The sequence below is a fragment of the Vombatus ursinus genome, unplaced genomic scaffold (assembly GCF_900497805.2).
Source record: "Vombatus ursinus unplaced genomic scaffold, bare-nosed wombat genome assembly UNPS02014802.1, whole genome shotgun sequence".
Classification (NCBI taxonomy): domain Eukaryota; kingdom Metazoa; phylum Chordata; class Mammalia; order Diprotodontia; family Vombatidae; genus Vombatus; species Vombatus ursinus.
In genome coordinates, this window is record NW_020954580.1 from 29,137,888 (window position 1) to 29,151,802 (window position 13,915).

At 40.7% G+C, this 13,915-nt stretch overlaps 1 protein-coding gene across 1 annotated transcript in view; it reads left to right on the plus strand.

The window, feature by feature from the left end:
• Positions 1–13,915, plus strand: part of EPSTI1 (epithelial stromal interaction 1) — a 107,918-nt gene that overhangs the window by 57,358 nt on the left and 36,645 nt on the right. Inside the window, exons 7-9 of the mRNA XM_027873865.1 lie at positions 8,590–8,683; positions 11,928–11,960; positions 12,627–12,710. Coding sequence (XP_027729666.1) covers positions 8,590–8,683; positions 11,928–11,960; positions 12,627–12,710 — 211 coding nt within the window. The remainder of the gene's footprint in view (positions 1–8,589; positions 8,684–11,927; positions 11,961–12,626; positions 12,711–13,915) is intronic.

Sequence of the window (13,915 nt, forward strand, 5' to 3'; positions counted from 1 at the left end):
ATTTTTGATGTTTTAAGCCCATCCCATCTGCAGGACCTCGGGCTACAAATATGAGCTAAAACACAGCTATTGTCCTTAAGAAGTTTATATTCTTGGCCTCCATACTTCTGTCTGTGCTTTTGGCATGGCCTCTTTCCTGAGTCTGCTGCCTCCAGGATCTGCCCGTCACTGCCTGATTCATCTTCCCTAAAACGGTACTTTTCATTCTCGCACACAAACCTTCAGTGGCGTTGCATTGCTTAGAAGTGACACTCTCCTAAGTCTGCCATTCAAGGTTCTCCATAATGAAGTTGAGAGCCCTCACGGTCAGACTGCTTCTTACTTTGTCTTGTAAGCATAAACCTTCTGAATCAACCAAAGAAGTCTTCTTCCCTGAAACACAACTTTTGCATCCTCAGACCTATACCTTTGCCCCTTCCATACCTAGAATGTTCTAGCTCTTGTTCTTAGAGTTCTATGCAACCTTATATAGTTTGTCCTTGTTGTCTGCCTTATAGCTCTACTCCACCCCTTTTTGGGTAAGTTAGGTGGTGCAGTAGATAGAGTGCTGCCTCTGAAGTCAGGAAGACTTATCTTCCTGAGTTCAAATCTGGCCTCAGACACTTACTGAGCTATATGACCCTGAGCAAGTCACTTAACCCTGTTTGCCTCAGTTTCCTCATGTGTAAAATGAGCTGGAGAAGGAAGGCAAACCACTCCAGTATCTTTGCCAAATGAAGAGTTGAACATGACTGAACACCAACCACATTAAGCTTTTGCTTACGTTGCTCCCTCTTACCTGGAATGACCCTTTTCTCTTTCTCTTGATCAGTAACGATACCTTTCAACTATACGGTATAGCTCCTTAAAGACTGGAGAGAGCTTTCTTTGCCACCACCTTGTGAATAGATGGCATACATATAATTATCCCCATTTTATAGGTGAGGCCTCCAGAGGCTAAAAACACTCTGACAAGCCAAAGTGTCAGAATACAGACTTGAACCCAGATCATCTGACTCAGACCACAGTTTCCCTAAGCAAAATCCAGCCATCCTTCAGGCCTCAACTCAAGTCTGTCCCCTTCTTCATGATGTCTTCCTTGTCTATTTCACCCTTCAATGATCTCAGTAATGTTCAAACACCTAGGGTCGGCCCCACTTACTAATATATTCCTTGCACTGTTATCGCATGTGTTTTTCTTCTAGTTAGGGAGGTGAGACTATAAGCTTTAGAGGATGTGGGCCATTTCACAGACTGCTCTTAAGTCTTCCTGTCGGGGAACATTCTTTGCCTTAAAGATCTACTGCAAAAATAAGAAAAAAAGTAATAATATGACTGTTGGAAAGCTTCATTCCCTTGGGGATGGCTGAGTCATTGAGGTCCTTTGTAGCTAAGGAAGTGCATGGGTCTTTTACTTTGAACACAGGCATATTCATATGCCAGGTTTTTTGATGTATTATTTTTGATGAGTGAATGATGTTTATGTTTGATTTGTGGGGTTGTTGGAAAGCAGAAGAGCTAAGCAATGTTGGATCCTATATTTGAAGAAAGTACATCTTAAGATGGCATCACAAGAACCTTCTTTTGGCTTCAAAAAATGACCACTGTGGATATTCAGATGCAGACTGCCTACTGCCTAGTGGACCAGTCTGAGGGGTAGTGTGGAAAGAACACTGGGTTGGAAATCAGAGGATTAAATCCTCATTGCATTCAAACTCCATTACCATTTACTATCTGGGTGACTTTGAGCAAGTCATGTTGACTTTCTGGGCCTCAGTTTATTCCTCTGGAAAATAAAAAGGGCAAGCTTGGACTTGACCTCTTAGTCGCCTTCTAGCTCAAAGAATCTATGATCTAATGAGGGCTCCATTAGTTACTATACTTCCAAGTACTATTTTCCACTTAATTCTTCCTTCAATACCTTAAAGTCCAAGGTCCAGTGTTGTGTCTTTTTTGTCAAATAGAAAATATTCAGTATCTGTCTGGAGTTCTGTGCTGCTTGACTGAGCAAGCATCTTGTCCTTGGGCTTCAAGGGTCCATCTTTCACAAGAATTTTTTTTTCCTATAGCTGAATTTTTTTTCTGTTGATTTATCTCAATTAAGGCATGGTGACAGTGCAAAAAGAGCTAGCCTATTAGGAAGATCTAGGTTCAAGTCAAGGCTTGGATACACACATACATGCGTGCATACATGTATGCCTACATACATACCAGCTCTGTGGCTATGGGCAAGTTAAGCTGATCTGAACTGATGAAATGTGTTTCCACATTGGGAGTTCCCTACTCTGCTGAAATCCTAGGTCTAAACCGAAAAACAGATCAAAACAAAACCATGAAGAAGCCCCAAACAAATTTCAAATGAAAGATCAAAAATAATCGTTCATATTCTGACACTAAGGTCCTCTTTCACATGATTTCTCTCAGTGTTTCTAAGCTGTTTTCTCAAGAACTCTTAGAAGGACATTTTGTTGTTTTTGTTCAGTTGTTTCAATCATGTCTGACTCTTTGTGACTCCATTTGGGATTTTCTTGGCAAAGATACTGGAGTTGTTTGCCATTTCCTTCTCCAGATCATTTTACAGATCAGGAAACCGAGACAAAGAGGGTTGAGTGACTTGCCCAGGATCACACAGCTAGTAAGTGTCTGAGACCAGATTTGAACTCAAGAAGGTGAGCCTTCCTGACTCCAGGCCTGGCACTGTATCCACTGTGCCACCTAGCTGCTCTTTGAGAAGTCCATATCTGCTATATTAGACACTCACAAATCAAATGCTAATTTAGGAAAAGGCTCTAACTTTGAGGATGTTACTTATAACTACTGCTCCTGTTTGTGAAATGATCAGAATGAACGTGTTTCTTCAGAGCTCACAGTGTTGCTTGCTTGGTTAGCACCTGGGCCCCCTAAAATAGCAACCTCATTTTCAAGGTATTCTTTCCTGATACACTCAAAACAATAGCTCACAGAACCCCACTGACTTGTTTGTGGTTTTTTTTTTTTCCTCATAAGGCAGAGGCTTGATTTAACCCAGACCTTTCTGATGGTATAAAGCAAAGTCATTTGTTGAAATAGGAAATAGTCAAGTTTGCTATAGAACATTGTCCCCATAAGCCCCACGACACATTCATCCATAAATATTCCCATCAGAGAGGAGAGTGGCCCAGAATGGGAGTGGGGGTAAAGGTAGGCTCTTTTGGAGAATACATGTAGGGTCAATTCATACCTCCCATGCCATGACCTGGCATGTCATCTTCTACTATTCCTGGGACAGTTCCTCATTGGGAATGTTCTTCTACTGGACTCTATTGACCTCATTGTGTAGTCTCCATTGGCCCATTGCTCCTCTGGTACTGAGTTCATCTCCTTTGCACCACCTAAGGCATCTCAGTTTCAGTTTGCTAGGACATCAGTTTGCTAGAACCTCTCCCTGATATGGCCAGGCTCACAGGTCTTTAGTCAGAACCACCACACCCAGCAAAGAAAAGCTAGGCAGATTGTCCTCAGACTAAGATTAGGACTTTCAGTTTTGATCTCTATGTCTGGGTGTTACTCAGAGCCTTCAGTTTTATAATAACTGAGTGTTAGATGCTTTTTAGATATTCCCAAGATCCTCTCTGGGATGGAAAACTGGGTCTGAATTTGAGCCAAAACAAAAGATTGACTGTAGGAGGGCAGATAGGTGTTATCCACCTACGCAGCCAATGTTCCTGTCTTTATTATGCATATCTGTCTGCTGGAAAGCTTGATTGATTGCTCTCTTTTGGCCTGTCTGAAAAGTGGTGACTATCTGGCCACCGGACCCAGATGGCTCTGAAGAAGAAAGTGAGACTGGTGACTTTGCACAGTCCTCCCTCCCTCAAATCAAAGTCAATTGCAGGTCATGTCATCATCTCCCTGATGTCATGGTCCTCTTCCAGAATGAAAGACAAACACACAACCTCCCTAAGTGGACTATCCATACCTGCTTTAACTTTGTAAAATTTAAAGCTATCTGAATAGAAATCAAGTATTATATGAATGCCAGGGGACAAACCATCAGTCTGGCAGGCACAGGTTTTGTTCCTCCCTGTGCCTCTCACCTTTTCACCTTCCTAGTCCCAAGAGAAAAGAAGAACCAAAACCCATTAGGTTCCAGGGTGGGTCTGAGGTTGTAGGTAGGGAATAGAACTGAACCAAGGGGAACTCTTTAGGTTCCTAGTGCCTCAAGGATAGTGGAAGAGGGATCTCCCACTCTAACAGGCATCTTTTAGATTAAAAGAACATCCTTCTAGTGTGATGACATGGTTTTATCCCTCCATCTCCACACTTCTTTTTCCAAGGTTATGATCTGTTAAGGAGGGAGGGAGAATTATGTGGATTTCCATCCCTAACTCCATTTTCTTTTTTCTTCAATTTAAAAAAAAGTCTAATTTTGTTTATTTTTAGCATTAGTGTTAAGGGTAGCTAGGTGATGCAGTGGATAGAATGCCAGGTCTGGAGTCAGGAAGACTCGTATTCCTGAGTTCAACTCCAGCTTCAGACACTTATTAGCTATATGACCTTGGGCAAGTTCCTTAACCCTGTTTGCCTCAGTTTCTGCGTCTGTCAAACAAGCTGGAGAAGGAAATGGCAAACCACTTCAGTATCTCGATCAAGAAAACCCCGAATGGGGTCACGAAGAGTCAGGACTGAAATGACAACAATAACAAAAAGCCATCACATTAAATTAGCAAGCACGTCTTTATTTCCTCCCACTCTGCTTCCTCTCCCTCATTGTACAATTAAAAAGAAAAGAAAACCTTCATGATAAATATATAGAGTTTAAAAAGATCCACATTGCTACGTATCATTCTGCATGTTACATCTATCACTTTTGGCAGGATGTGGCGATTAGACTGTTGGAGTGTTCCGGCCCAAGCCCTAAGATCAGGTCTCTGGACGCCTCCCAATTTCTTAGGCCCTTGCCCTGTGAGAAAATTTTCTCTTGTTGCAGAACATGTTCTCTTAGTAGAACAGACACCCACCAGTGACTGGTCCAAGGATTTTTGTCCTTAGCTGGCCCAGGGAATCTCCCTTGCACCAGATCCCCAAGGTCCATGCCTCTGACAACTCCCTCAATGTCTGCTATCAACAAAGTTATCTCTGCACTCTCCTGTATTTTCCCATCCATTGATCATAGGCACCTGCTCCCAAAAGACACCTGGACCCCTAGATTACCTAATTAGAATCCTCGGCATCCTTTCCTTTGTCCTTTTTCCATAAAAGCCCCAGCACCATCCTCACTATCTTGCAGGTTCCCTAACGACCCTTCCTGGCTTTTGCTGAAGTGTTATAATACATGTTTTGCCATTTGACTAAAAGAAGGCTTGAATATGTGAATTTGTTCTAGGTAACTCTGTCTTGGCATTCTCAGGGTCCCTGCACCCCCAAACTGTGTCAGCATCCCTAACCTCTTCAGTATTCCACCTTTGAAACTCTGGAATCACGGTTGCTGGTGCATCGATCAGACTTCTAGTCTTTCAGAGTTGTTTTTCTTTACCATGTTTTCATTGTATGAATTGCCTTCCTACTTATTCTTACTGTACTCTCATCAGTTCATAGATGTCTTCTCATTTTCCTCTGGAATTGTCTGTTTTTGCCATTTCTTATTATGTGATATCATTCCACTCCATTCATATGTGATAATTTGTTTCATCATTCCCCAAGCGGTGACCATTCCCTAGATTTGCAATATTTTCTACCAGACTACAGCTACTATGAAAATTTTTGTTTTCCTTTTTCTTTGATCTCTTTGAGGGTATAGGTCCTACTGGTAATATCATTGGATCAAAGAGTATGAAGAATGTAGTGACTTTTGAAGCATAGTTTCAAATTGCTTTCCAAAATGACAAAGCCAATTCACAGTTTCCCTAATATGCACTAATGTGCCTGTTTTCCCACAACCCCTCCGACGTACTTCTTTTATCTTTGCCAATCTCAGTTGCTTTAATTTTCATTTCACTAATCATTAGGGATTTGGAGCATTTTTCATGTGGTTATCAGTAACTTATATTTCTTCCTTTGAAACTGCTTCTTCATACCCTTTGATCACTTATCTATTTGCAACCCCACCCACCTTTTCTACCTCCTTATCTCCAGAGAAGAATGGGACACTTGGATTGAGACCATTATACCAACTAACCCACCCATCAGAAGATAGTATGGAGCCTGCCTAGGTGCCACCTTATGGTAATTTCCCTTCAGCCTTACAGGTTCAAACTTTTACCCATGTAGCAGTGTTTCTCATGGGATTACAGTCTGCCCCAAATTCAGCAGCATGGCCCAGGGTGGTGTCATTAGAGCAAACAATGAAGATTCTTTACCCGTTCAATGACTTCTCAGTAGCAAAAATCCCAGGTTCCAGGGGATTGCTGGGATGTTTGACTTTGTCTGGGGTTCCTTCATTTGATTATCATTGAATTTCTTCCCTGTTATTTTCTCTCTTGGTCTGCACCCAACTAAGGACAGTCGGTCAGTAATCTTATTGCAAACCTCTTGTAGCTCTTTAAAAAACCAAAGCAAAAAAAAAAAAAAAACAAAAAAAAACCCCCAAAAAAAAGCTTTTGACTGATGACTTCATCAAGTCATAGACAGTGGGGCAGCTTCCTGACTCGGCAACTCCATTCCTCTCCTTGTCTATCCTGGATGAGATAAGTCATGGCAGACAAATGGAAAGGCTGCTGGTCTCAGCTGACTTATCCTTGTACTGTTCAGAGTCATGTAGTCCCTTTCACTTTTAGTTCCACTCATAGCTCGATCCTTTCACCTTGTTTGAATGCCATCTTCCTGTTAAGTAATTATTTGGAATGATGCTGGCACTTTGTTTTATTTCTAATTTCTCGTTTGCTTTTGACAAGCTATTTTGTACCTGGTTTTGGATTTTTTTTCCTCTTATCACTTGGGAGGGTCAGACCTTTATATTAGTCTGTCACATTAAAGAGAAAAAAAGGGAGACTGGAACCTAGGAAGCTGATAAGGAATAGGTTTGAGCAGCTTGAGCACAAGATGAAGAGTGCCTGGATATAGGAATTGAAGAATGGGGTGAATTCATAGATGATAAATCCTACTGTCTCTGCTTTTCTTTTTATTAGTGGTGAAGAAGAATGATAATAATGGTGATAATGATGCCAATAGCTGTCATTTATATAGTGCTTTAAGGGTAATAAAGTTTACATGTGTTATTTAATTCTCATGACAATGCTGTGAAATAAGTGCTATTATCATCATTTTATAGATGAGGAAACTGAGGCTGACAGAGTTGAAATGACTTGTGCAGGGTCACATAGTTAACAAGTGTCTGAGGTGGGATTTTAACTCCTTGGTCTTCCTCATTCAGGTTCAGTGCTCTTACCCACTCTGTCATCTAAGGAAGTGGAAGCTTGAGAACTTGAAGTAATAACTAGAAGCCCGTTTAATTAATTAATTGACAAAATGAGGGAGATGAGAGCGGCAATGGGGGAGGGAAGAGAGAGAGAGAGAGAGACAGAGACAGAGGAGGTCTCCTAATCGAACTATAATCCAATCCGACAAACATTTAAGTGTCTCCTCTGTACAGAGTTCCTTTTGGTATGGAGGACAGAAAGAGTCTGTCTCAGAATCAGGAAGACTTGAATGAAATTCTCACTTCTGACACATTCTGGCTCCATAATTGGGCAAGTCACTTCCCTGTGCCCATGGCAATTCTGTAGGATTGTAAATTGAAAAAGTGCAAATCTGCTGTGGAAGGTACAGTCCCTATCCCCCAGCCCGCCATGTTCAAAACACTGCCAGGTCCTAGGGATACAAAGATGAAACTGGGCAACAGTCCCTGCCCTCAAGGGCCTTATATTTTAGGGGAGGAAGGGAGATAGAATGGGGGAGATGGAATTTGTAAGCAGATAAGTGGATGTGTATAGTAATTTGAGGAATGCGAGAATAATAAAGAGCTTATTAAAACTGAGGATGCATTAGGTGGATGTATAAAAGACTGAAAATTAAGCTTTTACAATGATAATAGATCTGTAGGACAATCAAGGATAGCCCTGACAACAGAGCTAGCTAGCTATTCCTGCTTTGGGTAGGGGTTGGATTCTAACCTGTGAAGTCTTTTGCAATACTGAGAAGCAGAGGGGAAATAACAGCACAAGAGGTAAAGTGGCCCCAGGCAGGTAAAATGATGCTTAATAGAAAACTTGAGCTGGAAGAGTAGATTAATCTATCTCTCCAGACGATATGGAAGTCTGAGTGCCTGGCTTTAAGTGTCCATGTAGGAAATCAGGTACCAGTAGTAGGAGAATCAGAAAGAACATTAATCTCCACATCAGCAACACAAAGTTGAAAGGATTGTAATAATCATGGGCTCACACATCACTAAACAAGCGTTGAAATTTCCAAAGTAATAGTCCTTGAGAACAACTTATTATCACATCACTGTGTTTTGATTTTCTACTTTGCTCTGTTCTCAGCATAACCTTCTGTTCTACCTATGATTTTTTTTTTTTTAGTCATTGCTCAATAAAAGTTCAGGCTGGGATCCAAAGGTGCAATAAAAATGTGGTGGTGCTTTCTCTCTTTCCCTCTTCTTAAAAGAACTAACAAATCTATTTATATTGTCAGCAAATCCTCTGAATTCTTGAGTAGCCTGGAACCAAAGGTTCCTACCAGAAGCTCCCATCAAACTTCTCATCCTGACACACAATGCACAATATGGGTAAGTGGCTTGCAATATCACAGGTAGCATGTTTCATGAGTCTGTGCTGATTAGGAATCATTCCATGGCTGAACCCCAGGGAGGCAGAATGCTCGGTCTTGAGCATTGGAGGACGATGTAGGACATTGGACTATAAGGTATTGAACTGTGACCCTCAGGGAATTGCATGTTCTCTGTTTCTCCTCCTACAAATTGGGCTTAAAAACACCTTCTGTCTCCCTCGCTGATGTTTGTGATCAAGTTGTGGCACTTGTAAAGTACTGTAAGTTTACTCTTCAGAAGTAACTTTTAGTTTGATTCTGGGCAGGTCATTTACTGAATCGCAGAATGACACCCTCATAACTGGAGAGTGAAATGATCTTTGTAGAATTAATTTCCTAGTTAAAGTAGCATTCCGACCTGTCATTTTATCTTGGTCATGATTTACTTAAGGTACCAGCCTTTTTTGGTGCTAGAACCTTCGAGAGAGCACTTCTGGGCTCTAATGATACTGTTGTTATTGACAGCTCCATGGCCATGGATGAGATTGGCTGGTCTATCTGTAGAGACATGATTTTAGCAGTAAGCCTGTCAAGTAGCTTAGAGACTGAAGGTGAGATACCCTTTTGAGATTTACAGTTGCCAAGCTAATACTTGTAGTATGTCTGTATTTCCCCCTCATGTGGCTTGCGGGGGCTAGTTGTTAGAGATTTGATGATGACAGAGTTACTGGTGGCCTCCAGATTGTGGCTCCCAGTGGATGGACAGTATTGAGAGCTTGGGAGCTGAATCACAGTGAAAGCTCCAGGTCTGCAAGACCCCAAACTTGGGTAACTTTCACTTCCTCTCAAGGAAAAGTGAACTTCAGTCAGCCAAAATCTGAATGAGCCCTTTATAAGCATTGATTACTAGTGATAGAAAAAGGATAATCTCTGTTTTATGACACTTCCTGTATCATTAAAGTGAACTTGGGCTATTAATTGAAGAATTTATAAAAGGGAAGAATTTTTTGGGGGGAGAGTGGTGGTTAAAAACTACATGGGTATATATTTATATGATTACTAATTTTCAGGGGGATTATTTGTAGATTTGTGCCTTTATGACTACATGAAAGAGATTTCTTTCAAACATAAAGGCACAGGACAGCTTGGTTCTTTTTTTTTTCCTTGACTGACTGAACTCCTTTAGGAGCTAAGAAAAAACACATTTTTAACATCTTATATAATAGATGGTTATGATAAAAATTTAAGGAATAATAAAGTTGAACAGAAAAAAGCCCAAAGTTTTCTTTTCTTTCTTTTTTTTAAACTTTGGCGTGATCCTGTTCAAAGTAAGAAAGCAGCTTCTCATTCTGCGGGATGTTTCCTCAGAGTGGAGATGAACTCCCAGAAGTGTACCATCTTCATATTACTGCATTCATTTCTGATTTTTATTTTTGAGTCAATGTAGTTATTCTGGGTTGAGCTTGACTCTTGATAGTTCAAGTTCGATATTTGATTTTTTTTTTTAGGCAATTAGGATTAAGTGACTTGCCCAGGGTCACACAGCTAGTAAGTGTCAAGTCAAGTTTGATATTTGAAAGAAATAACTCATAGCTAACAAAGGAAATTTGCTGAGCAATGGCTAAGAAAAAGAATAGCCAACAAGGATATAGATTGAAGGTCTCCCTAGTTGATTCAGCTGAGCTTCTGAGTTGCCCATTGAACTTCATCAACTACGCATCAGACAGTGCTTGGTTTGTACCTGGGTGAAAAAAGAAGTGATGTCAATAGTTGGAACCTTTAGTCCCCTGAGCCAATCAAGTCTCAAAGATGTTCCAATACCTTTTAGGGAAAAAACTAGCCTTACTTACTTAGGGGCAGGTCTCCTACTACATGTTCAAACTGCCAGCTGCAATCTCCAAGGTGGGGCATCTTTCATTTTCAGCATCCCCCAGGACAACTGTTCAGCTGCCAAGTGTGAATTGTCAGTGTAAATGTCCCCAGTGACCCTCCCAACTCAATTTTTTTAATCTTGCTTACCTACAGGTCTTTGGGAGAAAGGGTTTGGTAAATGGGGGGTAATGGGAAGAAATCAATGACCAAACCTACTGAGATCTTTCTCAATGACCCTATAGGCCTGGGCATGGGAGTAAGACAGCAGGAGTTTAAGAGATTAGCATTTGGGATTTTGGGCAACTGTGAAGAGGGTTGAGGCATGTATTAGTACTTTTCTTTTTGGGCCTTCTTCATATTCTTTTCCAGTTGGCATATCTGGTCATTCTATGTGTTCTTGCTCTATTTATTTTGGCTCATTTCTCCAATTTAATGGGATCATTCTGAATTTTAATCCTGTCTTCTAAAGTCTTAACAATCCTTCCCTGACAGGCATTTCCAGTGGCAAGTTGATTAGTGTATGAGCCACACAATCTTCCAAGTTGTTAATAGAAATCGTGGAGCTGTGTTGGGCACAAACTGGCTTCTTATGAACTCCATCTTGCCTCTAAACCATTAATAATTAGTTTGTGCTCAATACTGTTAACTGACTGTGTATCCATATTTTACTGCATTTGTTTTGTCTAATCCATATGCATGGTACACCTCTGAGAATGCTATCCTGGACCATTTTGCATATTTTAGCGGAGTCTTTGCTATATTTAGTAAATGCTCTATTTCCTTGATGTCCACTGTGTTTTACTGAAAGAGAAATAATTGTAGATAAAAGATGTAGAAGTTGAGTATTATTGGCTGGCTTGTTATATGGGAAATAGACTAGTTGTTTCTAAGGCTTGGAAGCATTTAGCCCTGACTCCAACTATCCAGTACCATTTTCCCAAGAGAAAAGCTGTCTTTGCAGTGTGTTTTTCATGTATCACTGCTATGTGTATGTGGATAAATATATCATATATCAATGAATGATACATGTTAGTAGTGACAGGAATAGTGGGAGGTAGACAATCTTGGGTGCTATGCAAAAAGGCTGGATTGTAAGTGATGCCAATAAATGTGTGCTATTCTTATTTCTTTGGACATGAAAAGAATGGTAATTTAAAATTCTCCTTCGAGGGAGGGGGGGAAAGTTGGGGAGAAGAAGGAAGTAAGTGGAAATTAAGGCATTCTGTTTGAATGGAAGATTTTCAGGATAATTTACCAGTTGGGACTGCCTTTGTTTTTATGTTACTTACTGTTTAATGGGAGTGCAAGTGAGTAAATCTGTCAGTGGCATCTTTCTAGGGCTTAGAACTGAGGGAGAGTTTTAAACTTTTTTTCCCCTTATTTTTATACAGAAACTCCCTGCCCTGCCTAAGGACCACAACTTGGTAAGCAAGTTTTGGAATTACATGTAGCTTTCCACGAAGCTCTCTTTGGGTTCTTCACAGCTAAGGCAACATTCAAATTGTATAATTGCTCATGGAACCATGTAAAATGGGCTCTGCTTCTGGGTATCATCTTGTTAAGGCACTGAAACTATCTCTCTTCACTTATTCTACATGATTCCCCTTCCCATACCCTACATCCTAGCTAAATTGGCCTATTTTATAGCATCACCAATGAACAGATCACTTAACAGGACACAAATGACAGACTAGTCAGTTCTTCAAGAAAATATCCACCATTTTCACCACTGCCTGCCTCTGATATATTGACTGATCCACAGGCTAGGGGTTCATGAGCAAAGTGCTTAACCTCTCTATGCCTCTGGTTTTTATGTGTAGAATGAATAAACATCGATTTATCTCAGAGAGGATATTTTTAAAGCTTAATTAAACGAACTCTGAAATCACCCATTGAAGCAAGGCTACGTAGGTTCATGCACAATGTTGTCCTTTCTTAATGTTCCTGAAAGAACACCTTTTGTCTGTTCATATGCTGATCCAGTAATCAATGAGTGTTTATCAAGAGTCTACCATCTTCCCAATAAGATTGCTGAGTGCTTGTTGCCATGTTTAGCATGTGATACTAATGTCCTGCTTTACGCATTGCAGGCCAAAAGTGAAGTGCTTAAGAACACCCTTAAAGAGCAAGAAAATCAGAAACTTCATAAGATGAAGGATGCACAATGCAAGAAGGTATATACAAGTAGTGGTGAAAGGTGTATGTCAGTAGATAGACTTGATATTACAGGACAAGTAAGAAATTACAGATGGCTGAAGGACTAGGTGATATTCTTGTTTTAAAATCAGGCTGGTTACTTGTTGATAAACAGAGATAGAAACTCTCCAGTACAAATAGAGCTCTAACTTGGGTGGGGGTGGCCAAGAGGTTTTGCCCCAAAACACTGATAAATACTTTCAGTCCTTCTGTAGCATAGACATAACAGAGCTTAATACTTAGCAAGAATAATGGATTAAAATAGGAAGTTCCCATGTGGCAATCAGGAGTGACCACTTCCATTCCACCACAGTGCCATTATGGTGGACCTGGGAAGTCTGACTCTGTGTAAGGGTGTAATGTTCTGGGTCTCTTCTACTCCCTCTTCTCCAATTGAGGGTGATTTCATGCCATTTGCCCCAAACATAGTTTGTGATACTTGCCTTAGGAATAAAAATTCCAAGCTATGGTTTGGGGTATGCATACAGAAAAGATAAGGTTGGTCAAAGGTTGATGACTGGCTAGCCATTTAGACCAATTCTTCAAAGATGTAAATAACTAATTGCTTGACAAATCCTGTTGAGTGGGAAAATATCTGCAGTCTCCCAGACTGCAATTGTTTTACTCTATGCCTTCCTTTTGCCATCTTCATTGACAAATTTTATTAAGACCTCCTTTGTGACATCCAAGTTCTTTCTTTTAATCTGCTTTTGGAACCCCAATTCTTGGGAATATTAAGAACAGACGAAACCCCAGGACAACTCGGCTGCAAGAGGCCCTGTCCAAAGAAATCATCGTGCAGTGTATAATCATTAGTGAAAAACAGAGCATCAGTGGCCTTCCAAAGGTGGTATTGGGATAGCTGTTCTTTTGCCTTCCTTGAGGCAGCTAGGTAGTGCCATAGTACACAGAGTGCTTGGCCTGGAGTCAATAAGACCTGAGTTCAAATCCAGCTTTAGACACTGACTTAACTGTGTGACTTGGGCAAATCACTTAATCTGTGTCTGCTTCAGTTTTCTCAACTGTAAAGTGGGGAGAATAACAAAGCCAACTTCACAGTCGTGAGGAGCAAATAAGAAAGCACTTAGCACAGTGCCTGGTGCTGTATCAATGCTTCTTTCCACCTTCTAATCCTCCCCTTTTCCTTCTCCCTTTTCCTTCTCCCTTTTCCTTCTCCCTTTTC